We start from the raw sequence: 11,900 nt of genomic DNA, 5'->3' as shown, positions 1-11,900 counted from the left end.
AGGACCAATGTCACCAGCACCCCTCCCCACGCTCCACACACAGCCCCTCTCGGACTGCTCCTCCCGGCCTTCCCCCACCCTCCCTCTGCACCAGTGTGATAGCAGCAGCTGAGTGCCCGAGTCATTTCTAAAATTAGCCGGTGAGCTCCAGGTCTGGCCAGGGGACGGCAGCCCGGGGTGGCCGCTGACCAGGCACCGGAGAGCATGGACATATTTGGTGGCACAGAGCAGGGGAGGGGACAGCTCCCGACGCAAGCACATTCTCACCGGTCATCCCTGGCCAGGCCGGGCCACGCACCCACACTCCTGCCTCCCTCTGCTCCAAGCAGGTACCTGGACGCCATAAGAATCAGGCCAGGGGAGCCCGGGTCTCCGTTCCCGCTGGATTCTGGGAGGAAATACCGTCAACTACAGCTGCTGCCTCTTAGCCAACAATCCGTGCAGGACACGTGCCTGATAGGCAGGCAGCAGCTATCACACCAACCTGAGGGCTCTCCGGACTCATTTACTATTTCTTTTTTAAAAAAATAAACACATTAATTTTATTGATTTCAGGGAGGAAGGGAGAGGTAGAGAGAGAGAAACATCAATGATGAGAAAATCATTGAGCGGCTGCCTCCTACACGCCCCACACTGGAATCGATTTACAAGGTCCAGATCACTGGCTTCCCTATGTATAGCAACACCCAGTGCGAAACGGACTTCTTTCCTGAAGGGTATTACACGTTGCCAAGAATACAGCAAACTTGTCACTTCATGGATGGCTCTTCATTCTCATTCACGTAAATCCTCAGGGGTCCGCTCCCAAAGCCGGCCTCTTGCCAAGTTTCAATCGTACGCCAGGGCATTGGCTATTGTGACCCCATTTTTCGAACCATCTGGAAACAGCCAAGGTGGAAAAGATCACTTCAGAGGGCTACTGCTGGAAACGGTGTTTTCAAACACTGCAGATTTGTCAAGAGTAAGTGCTCGATAAATCAAGGGCCATAATCGAATCTCAAGGTGATGGCAAGACTGACGGTGGGGATTTGGCACAAGAAGAGCAGGAAATGGAGGAGACGTTGCAGGCAAACTCGGCTCCTGAGGGATGGCCGTGACGACGGGGAAACTGCCTGCCCCGCTCACTGGGGCCCTTACCCAGGCTGCGGCTTTACAGCCAAATCGACATCACCAGGGAGTGAGGCGAAATGCTTCACTGGAGTTCTTTCATCCTGTAGCCAATAAACCATCTGGAGGCCTTTGGAGGAGGTAGATGAAAGCAGTAACTCACAGCGAGGTCACTGCCGGGTGTTACTAAAAAGTTCGTCCCCCCTCCTCCTCGCTCAGACCAGAGGATGGGCTATTGCAGAAATAGGCCGTGGCGGTGAGGTGTGTGCCCCGCATCGCTGGGCGCCTCGTTTCGATTTTATCTTGTGAAAAATGGGAAGGATTGCCATTTCTTTAAATAATGAGCTATACAAATAAAAAGGAGCAGACATGATACAGACATGATAAGGAAGGTCGTTGATGAAAACACATGGAAGGGGTCAATAATTAATGTAAAATGCTTTTGTGCTAAAACAGAACTCTTTGTTTTATATATGTGTGGTTGAGCAATCTTTGTGTTACCCGGAAAAAGCCAAATCTATTTGTTGTAATTGGTTAAAACACAGAAAAACTCAGTCTATAATAATAAAAGCGTAATATGCTAATTAGACCGGACATCCTTCTGGACGACCTTCCGGACGAAGTCCGGGCTTCAAGGGAAGCCGGTGCCAGCAGCCGGGGGAAGGAAGGCCTATTCTTGCACGAACTTCGTGCGTCGGGCCTCTAGTTTAACAATAAAACTAAAAATGGCCAGTGTTTCGCTCACAAACTACGTATAATATATACATCATGGAACATAATCAACTGAGAAGCAAACCCAGGGTCAAGTCCTTTGTAATATGAATACACGATTATAATTATTTCTTCATGCCCAACCCTTACATTTTATATTAGGACAAAATTTTAAAAATGGAATTGAATTGGCCCGACTAGGATTCTGACTGAAATTTTTTTAAAAATCATTAGAGAAAAACTACACTTTGATCTTTTTAATCTAGTTAAATCCTATGTCAACTGGTAAATGATTTTATTTTTTAATGGCCAGGGAAGGCCTTAAAACAATTTTTTCGAGTATCTTATGGTATATTTCAAACTGCAAATCAAGGTAAGTCTTGCTTGTTTGTTGTTGTCCTTCTTCCTTCTTTTGGTTATTTTTCCCAGGTTTGCTGCTGTCTTTCTGAGCAGGATGCTTCTGCTCCTCGATGCCCCTAGAATGTTAGGCTTTCATTTCCTTGAACTGACCAATCAGAGGCACGAGTAACGAAACCTTTGCCTTCGCAGTGAAATGACAGCTAATTTCTAGAAGCATTGCTGAAAAATCACCCTTAAACATGATAGAGGATTAAAAAAAATCATGAGCCCCAATGACAGGAAGGGGTAAAGGCACCAAAGAGAGAGTTTTAGGTTAAAAAAAATAATAATAACCTTGGGTTCATAAAAGTTTTAAATTTACTCCGTCTATAGCAGCTTAAACTATTATTTTTAGACTTTGCTTTATTGACTCCTTTGAATTATGAAATCAAGGCTCATTATACCACAACTATATAAAAAGACCAATTCGATGATCTTCAACAATGTTAAAATACCCCAACCATCTCTGTATATCTAAAATAACGAGAAAACTTGTGCAGAATTTTGTCTTTTTAAATGGTCCAAACACAGGAAGGGTCAAACATCTAAAAATGACATAACACTTTCAAAACTGTCTAGAATAGCCGCATATACCAATGAACCTCTTTGACCTTCTAGGACCTTCCGTGGACACCCCATCAGAGGGGCTGTGGGCACAAGTTCAGGCAGAAGACCGGCTTCCCCAGGGACTGCCCACCCAGACCCCAACACAACCGGAGACCACAGGGGGCCATCAGTAAAGTCCGTCCATGAGAGGCCCTCCTCGGCCATGCCATTCTAAGTCAAGTGTGAGTTGGGGGAATATAAAAGTTTACTTAGGATAAGCCTGAGGCAACAGGTCTCTTGGGCTGCCTTTCCATTCATCTCTCTTAGGAGCAATTCCTAAATTTCTAAGAGAGGGATTAACTTTACCTTCCAGCCCAGAGCAAAAATCTTATTTCTCGAAGAGATGAGAATCAGGAGGTACGGCCCTAGGTGTGAGCTGTGAGCCGCTAAGCCCAGACCCGGAGGGGGTCCGCCTGCCTTCGGCACACGAGGCCCCGAGGTTTCTGGCTCTCCGTGCTGAGCATGCGTGTTGGCGGTGGCGAGAGCAGTGACAGCTGCACTTAGCCGGCCCGGAGAGACGCTCACTCTTTGTGAACAACTGTGTGTCTGTCTTGGTGGCTTTTTTTTGCTTTTTTAAGCAACTTAATTGCCCTTCCCTTTTAAACTCGAGAATGCATGTGCATATAGCGTGCACTGGAAATATTGGAAATAGCAGGCAGTAGAACATGCGTGTTAATTTAAACTCCAGTTAAGACTTGAGATGGACAGTGACCCTCCCAATGGCTTTCCCAAAGTAACTCCTAGGAAATGAAAGACTCTGCCAGTAATTATCTTCCCAATCCCCCAAATAGAATTTCATTTAAAAAGCACTTTCTTTCCCAAGGAACACAGCACACGAATGTGAAAACGAAGATCTGGAGCCACTAAAAAGATCGAGGACAGGATGCAGATAATTACGATGTCAAGTTTTGTATATTGTTATTAACTTAGAAACGAACAATAAAAGTGCGCTGGGAACGGGACCAACAAGTGGACTTTTGAAATTGCTGTTATTATTTTTAGTCTGATGACAACGGAGGGCTTTGCTGGCAAACACACTGGTTCTTCTAACCCAGCATTTACTTGGGGGCGTGAGAAGGGCCTGGAACTCGCCAGGGGAAAACCACGGGGAAAGGATGCCCCTGGGATCAGGCGGAGAGTCTTCACGCTCTAACGTCCCGGCCGCGGGACGACCCGCCCAGGGCACGGGGGTCACTCACGAATGACAACACAGATCCAAATACACAAGGAACCCATTGGGACACAGTCATTCTTTTTTCAATAAAATTCATTTAAATTACACCAAAAGGTACAACGGTTTCCTTCCTTCACACATCCATCGCTGATATGTTCTCTGAGGTCAGGCAGAGGGAACCAGATGGCCTGCGTCACACCCACGGCCTGCTGTCGGAACCCAAGGGACTCACCCCCCAACATCCCTGTGCACCCGGACACGTGACAGTGTGGCTCCTGTACTGGAAGATCTCTGAAGATCGTCATTACCCTGAGGTTTAAAACCCCGCACCGGCCTCGCCTTCGGAATCGCTGTCAATGTCTCCAGTGGTCCTGCAGTTCCCACGGGCTCCCATGTCCTGGGGGCCGCAGCCTCCGTGCCCAGCGCACCAAGTGCTCCCTGGGGGGTGTGGGGGCGGAGGGGCAGACCCGCAGCTGGGGGTGCAGCCACACGGCGAGGGGCCCAAGCACAACCGTCCCAGAAAGCATCTTCAGCATTCGACCTCAGGACAGCGCGGAGCCGGGTGTGAGATGCACGGAAGAATCACACGGCTGGCCTCCCATCCCCAGGGGCATGGAGAGCAACGACGTAGAAAATCCGCAGTGACTGTTTCTGGGTAAAACACGGCGACCCCGGACGACCTGTGAGCCCACACGGTGGACGGGCACCTTCCGTCCGGGCAAGTCCAAGATATGTTTGATATCAGACGTAAAAACTGGTGCGTAGTGATCGCCTCAAGTTCTAGGTTCGTAGGTACCAAAATGAGTGTGTGGCGGAGAAAAAACCTCCTTTTCCTCAGTAGTTTCGACTGTGGACAAATATGAGGCCGGCGGGGGCACCCCCAGGACGGGAGGGAGGCCGCCCGGGCCGAGAATGGTCACGACCCTGAGCAGGAGCGTCCTGGTGGCCGCGTCTTCCCAGCGATGCAAGAACCGGGATGAGCGATCCCTCCTCTAGGCCTCCTCCTCCTCTTCCTCCTCCGAATGGCTCCGCGTCCAGGGCCGAGAACACCCGTGAGGACGTCCCCCAGGCACCGTCTTCCCCGGGACCCTCGTCCCGGCTGTCACCGGTGTCCCGGCTGTCACCGGCATCCTCCTGGCTGTCAGAGGCCGTTGCTGCTCCGGTGGCAGAGGGGCGGCTTGGAGAGCTCCACGGTGCCCGCGCGGGGCTTGTTGAGGAACTTGGGCGCGCGTCGCAGCAGGCGCTGGGCCTCGGTAAACGTCTCCGTCAGCTCCTTCTTCCACTGCACAAACTCGGGGTCGCTCTGCAGGGAAACGCACGAGAAGGTGTGACAGCTGCGCCCACTGTGCCAGCCGACGTGGGCATCGCTGGCAATGCCCGGGTCCCCGACACCCCCCCAAACCCAACCCAGCGAACGCACACTCGACTCTTCTGCCCCCAGAGGGGAAGGAGGGCCCTGCCAGCCCTGCCGTGACCCCCGCATCCGCTGAGGACGCTAACAAAACAGCTCAAGTTCAAGCAACAGAGGAACAGTTTTGACAAGTTTAACGCTCCTTCCCATGTAATGATGAATTCAACACACTTTTGTATCTACTACTGGTTATCTCTCTAAATCTGAGGAACAAGAGAGGCAGTTGCAGTTGTATCTCCTTTTTGAAATAAAATAATGCTTTCTCTCTCTCTCTCTCTCTCTCTCTCTCTCTCTCTCTCGTGCCCCAATGGAAAAGGATTCAGGAATTAAACTGGGGCTACCATAGAGTTTTAGGGAGAGAAGCATGGCATTTCCCTTTGCAGGGTCACTTTGGTATCTTGCATTTACTTAGTTATTTCAAACTCAAACTCAAACACGCTGGGAGAGCGGGGAAATTATGGCACAGGTACTACTGTAGGGCCCGGCAAAATATCAGACGAGTTATGCCATCAGATTATGTCACCTGCTTCCTCCGCACACGCGCTAAAATTTGCTTCTCTGAAATAACTGAATTTGCTGAAAACCTTGAACCTTAGGGCTTTCTTTCTAAGTATGCAAGTGGCAAAGCATGGAGTAAGAGAATGCTCTCTAACCAAGCAGCCCTCGTGGCTGGAGAGAGAGAGAGAGAGAGAGAGACAGACAGACAGACAGACAGACAGACAGGAAGAATGGTTCTAAACTGCATCTATGAAAAGAATAACAAAAACTCACCTCACATTGTAAGACAAATTGCTTCCCTCCTTTTATCCTCAACAAAATGCATTTTTTGTCTTTAAACTGAGTTTCTTCCACAGACATAATCTGTTCCATGGTCAGTAAATTTTGCTGATCATAAAAATAAAAACGACCAATTACTTCACATCATTCATGATTTCTGAAGTTAAATTACTAACTAATACCGAAAACTACCCACATAGGAAAAGTAAACAAACAAAAAACTTGGCGTGTGTCTTTCTTTGCTGATATTCGAAAAGTGGGGGAGGTGGCTACAAAGGAACGCATACAAAAGTGCAAACTATACCACCTCAAAAACAAACAAACTGCAAAGAAAGGAATGTCTCTAAGGCCAAAGAGCAAAGCTGTTCCCTCCACACGGGACGGATGTCTGAGTGACTGTGAGTCACGTGCTTTTTGCACCACGCACTCATCTAAACGCCATCAGTAAAGGCGGGAGGGAACACGGGGGCGCCGAGGGCGATTCACAGGAGCCAGAGGTGAGAGGCTGAGCTCTCACCCAGCAGCTCCGTAAACGCCGGGCGATGCAAGCTTGTCGGCTGACGCTATTTCGATCATATCCAGACGATGCTATAAACACAGGTGACATCCTTAAAGGACTGCCCCGCGTGCTAGGTCTATAGCAGTATTGCTTAGGGTGAATGCTATAGCGTCCCGAGGACCTTACCATTTTATGTTTTTTTGGATAAATACTCCAGGAGTCCTAAAGGAGAAACAACATCATAAACGCGCATGTTTGCTTATAACTCATTGGTACCTACGAATCCAAGCAGCTTCTCAAACGGGCCATTAAACATTGATTCTTTTTATTGCATACTAGAGACCCGGTGCGCAAAATTCGGTGTACGGGTAGGGTCCCTAGGCCTGGCCGGCGATTAGGGCCGATCGGGGCCTTCCTTCCCTGGCTACTAGCTTCGGCCTCAGTTCCCTGGTTGCCATGGATGTGCCCGCAACCCAGGTACATGCCCTTGACTGGAATCGAACCTGGGACCTTTCAGTCCGCAGGCTGACACTCTATCCACTGAGCCAAACCGGTTTCGGCTAAAGCAAGTATATATATATATGAGGCCTGGTGCATGACATTTGTGCACTCATGGGGGAGTCCCCTCAGCCTGGCCTCCGCCCTTTAGCAGTCCAGGAGCCTGCAGTTGGACATCCTTAGTGCTGCCGCGGAGGTGGGAGAGGCTCCTGCCACCACCGCTGTGCTCGCCAGCCGTCAGCCCAGCTCAGGGCTTTTGGCTGAGCACACTGACCACCAGGGGGCAGTTCCTGCATCGAGCGCCTGCCCCCTGGTGGTCAGTGCATGTCATAGCGAATGGTTGTTCCGCCATTCGGTTGATTTGCATATTAGCCTTTTATGATATAGGATAATACATAAGACGATTCCTGATGTTAAACAAAGGAAGTGTTTTTTCCGTTTTGTTTTTGTTTAATTTTCAAATATACTGAAAAGTGGGACAATTTCCTGTCTGCTTTGGACCTCACAGAACAGCCCATTCTATTTTCTGATATTACAAAATCCTTCCTTGACTCGGAAGTCTAAAAGTCACAGTCTGAACACCAAAATCGCATGCACATAAGTTAAACAGGTGCACAGTGCTTCAGAGGCTGTTTGACAAGACGCGTCCTCACGATGCGCTAACCATGTGCTAGCCATTCAACGTTAACGACAGCACGTGCTTGGTAACGGGCGTCAGACTTACCCGGGACTCCCCCTCGCCTCTCCATTCCAGTCGGTTTGGAAAGAGGTAAAAATATCGACGCTGCCACTGAGTCAGAAACGGGTTCCCCAGTTTCAGCATGTACCCGTGCATAATACAGTCCTTTCCCATGGCGTAATCTGAGAAATAGAAAGTCACTGTGAGTTAAATAGGGTCTGAAACAGAATTGTCTTCATGTAGACGTGCCTCAGGAAAAGAGAAGTACACACTTTCTGGAAAAATCAAGCTTCTAGCAGTATACGACATTACAGAAATCATTACTTCTTTCTTAAAATTTTTCAATTAAATTGAAATAAAATTTTAAATTGAATGTTGACAATACTTAAATTTTAAATTAAATGTTAATTTAAATTAAACCTATATAAAAATTATATAGGTTTCACGTGTAGAACTGTACACTACGTCACCTGTCTACTTCATTGTGTTTACCGCCCAAAGTCAGATTTCTGCCCGTCACCATGTGTTTGACCCCCTTTACCCTCTACCACCTCCCCATACCCCCTTTCACTCTGGTAACCACCACCCTGTTGTCTGTGTCTCTGTGCTTTGGCTGGTTTGTCTTGTTTGGTCAGTTGTTGCAGAAATCCTTATTTCCGTCTTTTAAACACATGGGAACTGGGAGTTGAAAAAATAGAGGTTTCTTTAGCTCTTGCCCTACTGACATTAATAATTGCGTCTCCACTTCCTGATAAATTCACAGTGGCCGCTTATTGCTCTGAGAGGGCAAACGTTTGTTCTGAAACGACTTTTTCATCTATAATAATAAAAGCGTGAAATGCTAATTAGACCAGACATCCTCTGAACGTAGCCCCTGGGATGGATCCAGGCAGCTGGCCCTCCGCTGGGAGGGGCGGATCCAGGCAGCCACCACTGCTGCGAAGGCCTGCTCTTGCACGAATTTTGTGCGTCGGGCCTCTAGTTGTCTATAACGTTGTTCTGAAACGACTTTTTCATCTATAATAATAAAAGCGTGAAATGCTAATTAGACCAGACATCCTCTGAACGTAGCCCCTGGGATGGATCCAGGCAGCTGGCCCTCCGCTGGGAGGGGCGGATCCAGGCAGCCACCACTGCTGCGAAGGCCTGCTCTTGCACGAATTTCGTGCGTCGGGCCTCTAGTTGTATATAACCACAATGGAAGAACAGAGGGTAAATGAATGCTAGGCCCAAGTACCTTTGCCTCTATGTGGCCCTGGGCCTCTGCTTTTCTTCTATATAATAACCGAGTGGGGGTTTCCGTGGCTGACGAAGCCAAGTTAACACAAAAGGTCAAAACTGTTTATTCCTTGACTTGAGGTTATATTTCTCTCTCAAATGCACGGCTATGTAGAGAGGCCAAGTTCATTCATTCACCCTGAGTCCTGAGGACCTTTTATAGGGAAGTGTTGTCTCTTAAAACAAAAACAGGTTCGTTTTCAGTGGCTTGTTTTGCCTTCATGAAAAGCTTGGGTGATTGGGCTAAAATCATTCATTCCTTCTCTCATTCGTTCATTCAACAAGATGAAGTGAGCAGCCAAGTGCCGAGTATGTTCTAGGCATCGAGGACTCAGAGGTGAGCAACAGACAAGACCCCTTGTCCTCAGGGAGCTCACACTCTAGAGCAGCGGTTCTCAACCTGTGGGTCGCGACCCCTTTGGCGGGCGAACGACCCTTTCACAGGGGTCGCCTAAGACCATCCTGCATATCAGATATTTACATGATGATTCATCACAGTAGCAACATTACAGTTAGGAAGTAGCAATGAAAATAATTTTATGGTTGGGTCACAACATGAGGAACTGTATTTAAAGGGCCAGAAGGTTGAGAACCACTGCTCTAGAGGGAGGTCAGACGATAAACATGTAAGCAGCACCCATGGGGGGGACCAAAGAGGGGCAAAACCAGGGAGTGAGCTTCCCAGAGGTGTCCTTTCCATGAAAAAGTGCCTGCATTTCTAGAGTATACCTACAGCTGAAATCTTGTGTTTTTAGTTGAAATCTAAGCTATGGTTGGGTCACAACATGAGGAACTGTATTTAAAGGGCCAGAAGGTTGAGAACCACTGCTCTAGAGGGAGGTCAGACGATAAACATGTAAGCAACACCCATAGGGAGGTCAGACGATAAACATGTAAGTAACACCCATGGGGGGGACCAAAGAGGGTCAAAACCAGGGAGTGAGCTTCCCAGAGGTGTCCTTTTCATGAAAAAGTGCCTGCATTTCTAGAGTATATCTACAGCTGAAATCTTGTGTTTTCAGTTGAAATCTAAAAGAAGTACTGTTGATATTTGGCTCTGTTGACTAATGAGTTCGCCGACCACTGGCCTAGAGTGTTTTGTTCTATAGAGGTGACTTCTGAGGTCTTCAACCAAGACCTAGATATGCCCAAATTAATTCTTTATACATGAAGATGGATTCATTAACTTGTTAGAAGAGTTCTAATTCCAGCTCTAATTAAAGGGAAACACTTCAGCAAGGTCATTGGGATATATATATTTTTTTTTTCTGGGTCTAATTTGTCAAGACATCATGGCCCTCCTTGGAGCAAATGACCACTGATAGAATGTCATCAGTTCGACGTAAAATCTGCTACGGCAAATGCAGCCCAGAGGGATCTCAATGGACCTTTTCTCTCCAGAGCACCTTAGAAACGAAGCCCTCTCCCCAGAGAAGGGAGGTGAGCTCGGGGGACTTTTAATACGTTATTATTGATTTCAGAGAGGAAGGGAGAGGGGGAGAGGGACAGAAACACCAATGATGAGAGAGAATCATCGATTGCCTGCCTCCTGCACGCCCCACACTGGGGATCGAGCCTGCAACCCGGGCCTGTGCCTTGACCAGGAGTTGAACTGAGACCTCCTGCTTCCTAGGTCGATGCTCAACCACTGAAGCACGCCGGCCGGGCCCACAACACATTTAAATATCCCAAAGCCACAAAATCTTAACACAATTAAAAGAGCAACAATACTTAGTGCATGAAGAATGACGGATCACTTTACCACTCTATGTTACATAGTCTGCTTTGAAAATCGTGAGAGACGTGAGCTACGTTACCTTCTTCGTGTCCCAGCTGCTTGTTCTTGGCCCTCTTCCTGGCCTCGATCTTATCCGTGTCCGAGTTCACGGTTTCGTAGATGGTCTCCACCACCTCCTGCTGCCAGCGCTCGGAGATGACCAGCGGGAAGTTCTTGTAGAGCTCTTGGTCACAGTCCAGAAGCTGCGTGTGGCGAGAAAGCGAGGCGTCTATGAACGACCGTGCTTACCGAGGCGAGAGGTGCATGACTGTGTGCAGGAACCGGGCGGCACGATGGCACACAATCACTTAGAACAGGTTCTCCACGGTGACAAATCCCTACTGAGGACCGCCCAGCCGCCGGGACCCACACGGGCTGTCACTGGGGAGCACTTCACTCTCACTCCCGGGTCAGGTGGCTTCGCCCCAAATTTCCTTCACATTCACTGCAGATTTGCTGATGAAACCAGCACACATAGGCCTTTTCCTGCTTCCTACACACTACAATTTTATTTCAATCACCAATCTACCCAGGTCAGTAAAAATCTGACCATTTTGCAGTTTACCAAACAGAGTGATTATCCCCCAAAAAAGCTTTCAGTTTCTCACTCGTTTCGGTCTGAGACTTCCACATTCTGCAAATGTGCTGATGGCCCTTTGTAAGTTACATCCCACGGGCGGGCCGACACTGAGACAACCACAGACACTGAGACAACCACAGCGTCCAATTTCCCATTAGAAACTCCCCCCCACCCCCGCACCCTCCGACAACATGGAGGGCCAACAGCACGTGAGCACCTTGATGCCTCTGGTGTCCTCTTCGTCAAAGGAGCCGATGTCGAAGGCGTCGGCCGCGTTCACTTCTCCCCGGGGAGGGATCAGGGGTGGAGGGTACTGGAGGACCCAAAGGGGGAAGGGTCAGAAGCCAGCCACCCCGACGGCCCCGCCCCAACCACCATCCCACAGAGAGGACTGGGTGTTGAGC

At 48.7% G+C, this 11,900-nt stretch overlaps 1 protein-coding gene across 1 annotated transcript in view; it reads right to left on the bottom strand.

Moving 5' to 3' along the window:
- Positions 1 to 3,716: 3,716 nt before the first annotated feature.
- ADRBK2 (adrenergic, beta, receptor kinase 2) overlaps positions 3,717 to 11,900 on the bottom strand; it is a 64,685-nt gene continuing 56,501 nt past the window's right edge. Inside the window, exons 17-21 of the mRNA XM_015562862.1 lie at positions 11,714 to 11,832; positions 10,957 to 11,119; positions 7,907 to 8,043; positions 6,180 to 6,293; positions 3,717 to 5,300 (exon numbers count right to left, since the gene is read on the bottom strand). Coding sequence (XP_015418348.1) covers positions 5,139 to 5,300; positions 6,180 to 6,293; positions 7,907 to 8,043; positions 10,957 to 11,119; positions 11,714 to 11,832 — 695 coding nt within the window. The 3' untranslated portion in view covers positions 3,717 to 5,138. The remainder of the gene's footprint in view (positions 5,301 to 6,179; positions 6,294 to 7,906; positions 8,044 to 10,956; positions 11,120 to 11,713; positions 11,833 to 11,900) is intronic.

Source organism: Myotis davidii, unplaced genomic scaffold (assembly GCF_000327345.1).
Source record: "Myotis davidii unplaced genomic scaffold, ASM32734v1 scaffold478, whole genome shotgun sequence".
Classification (NCBI taxonomy): domain Eukaryota; kingdom Metazoa; phylum Chordata; class Mammalia; order Chiroptera; family Vespertilionidae; genus Myotis; species Myotis davidii.
The sequence above is the reverse complement of the archived record's forward strand: the minus strand, read 5'-3'. Positions and strand labels throughout refer to the sequence as shown.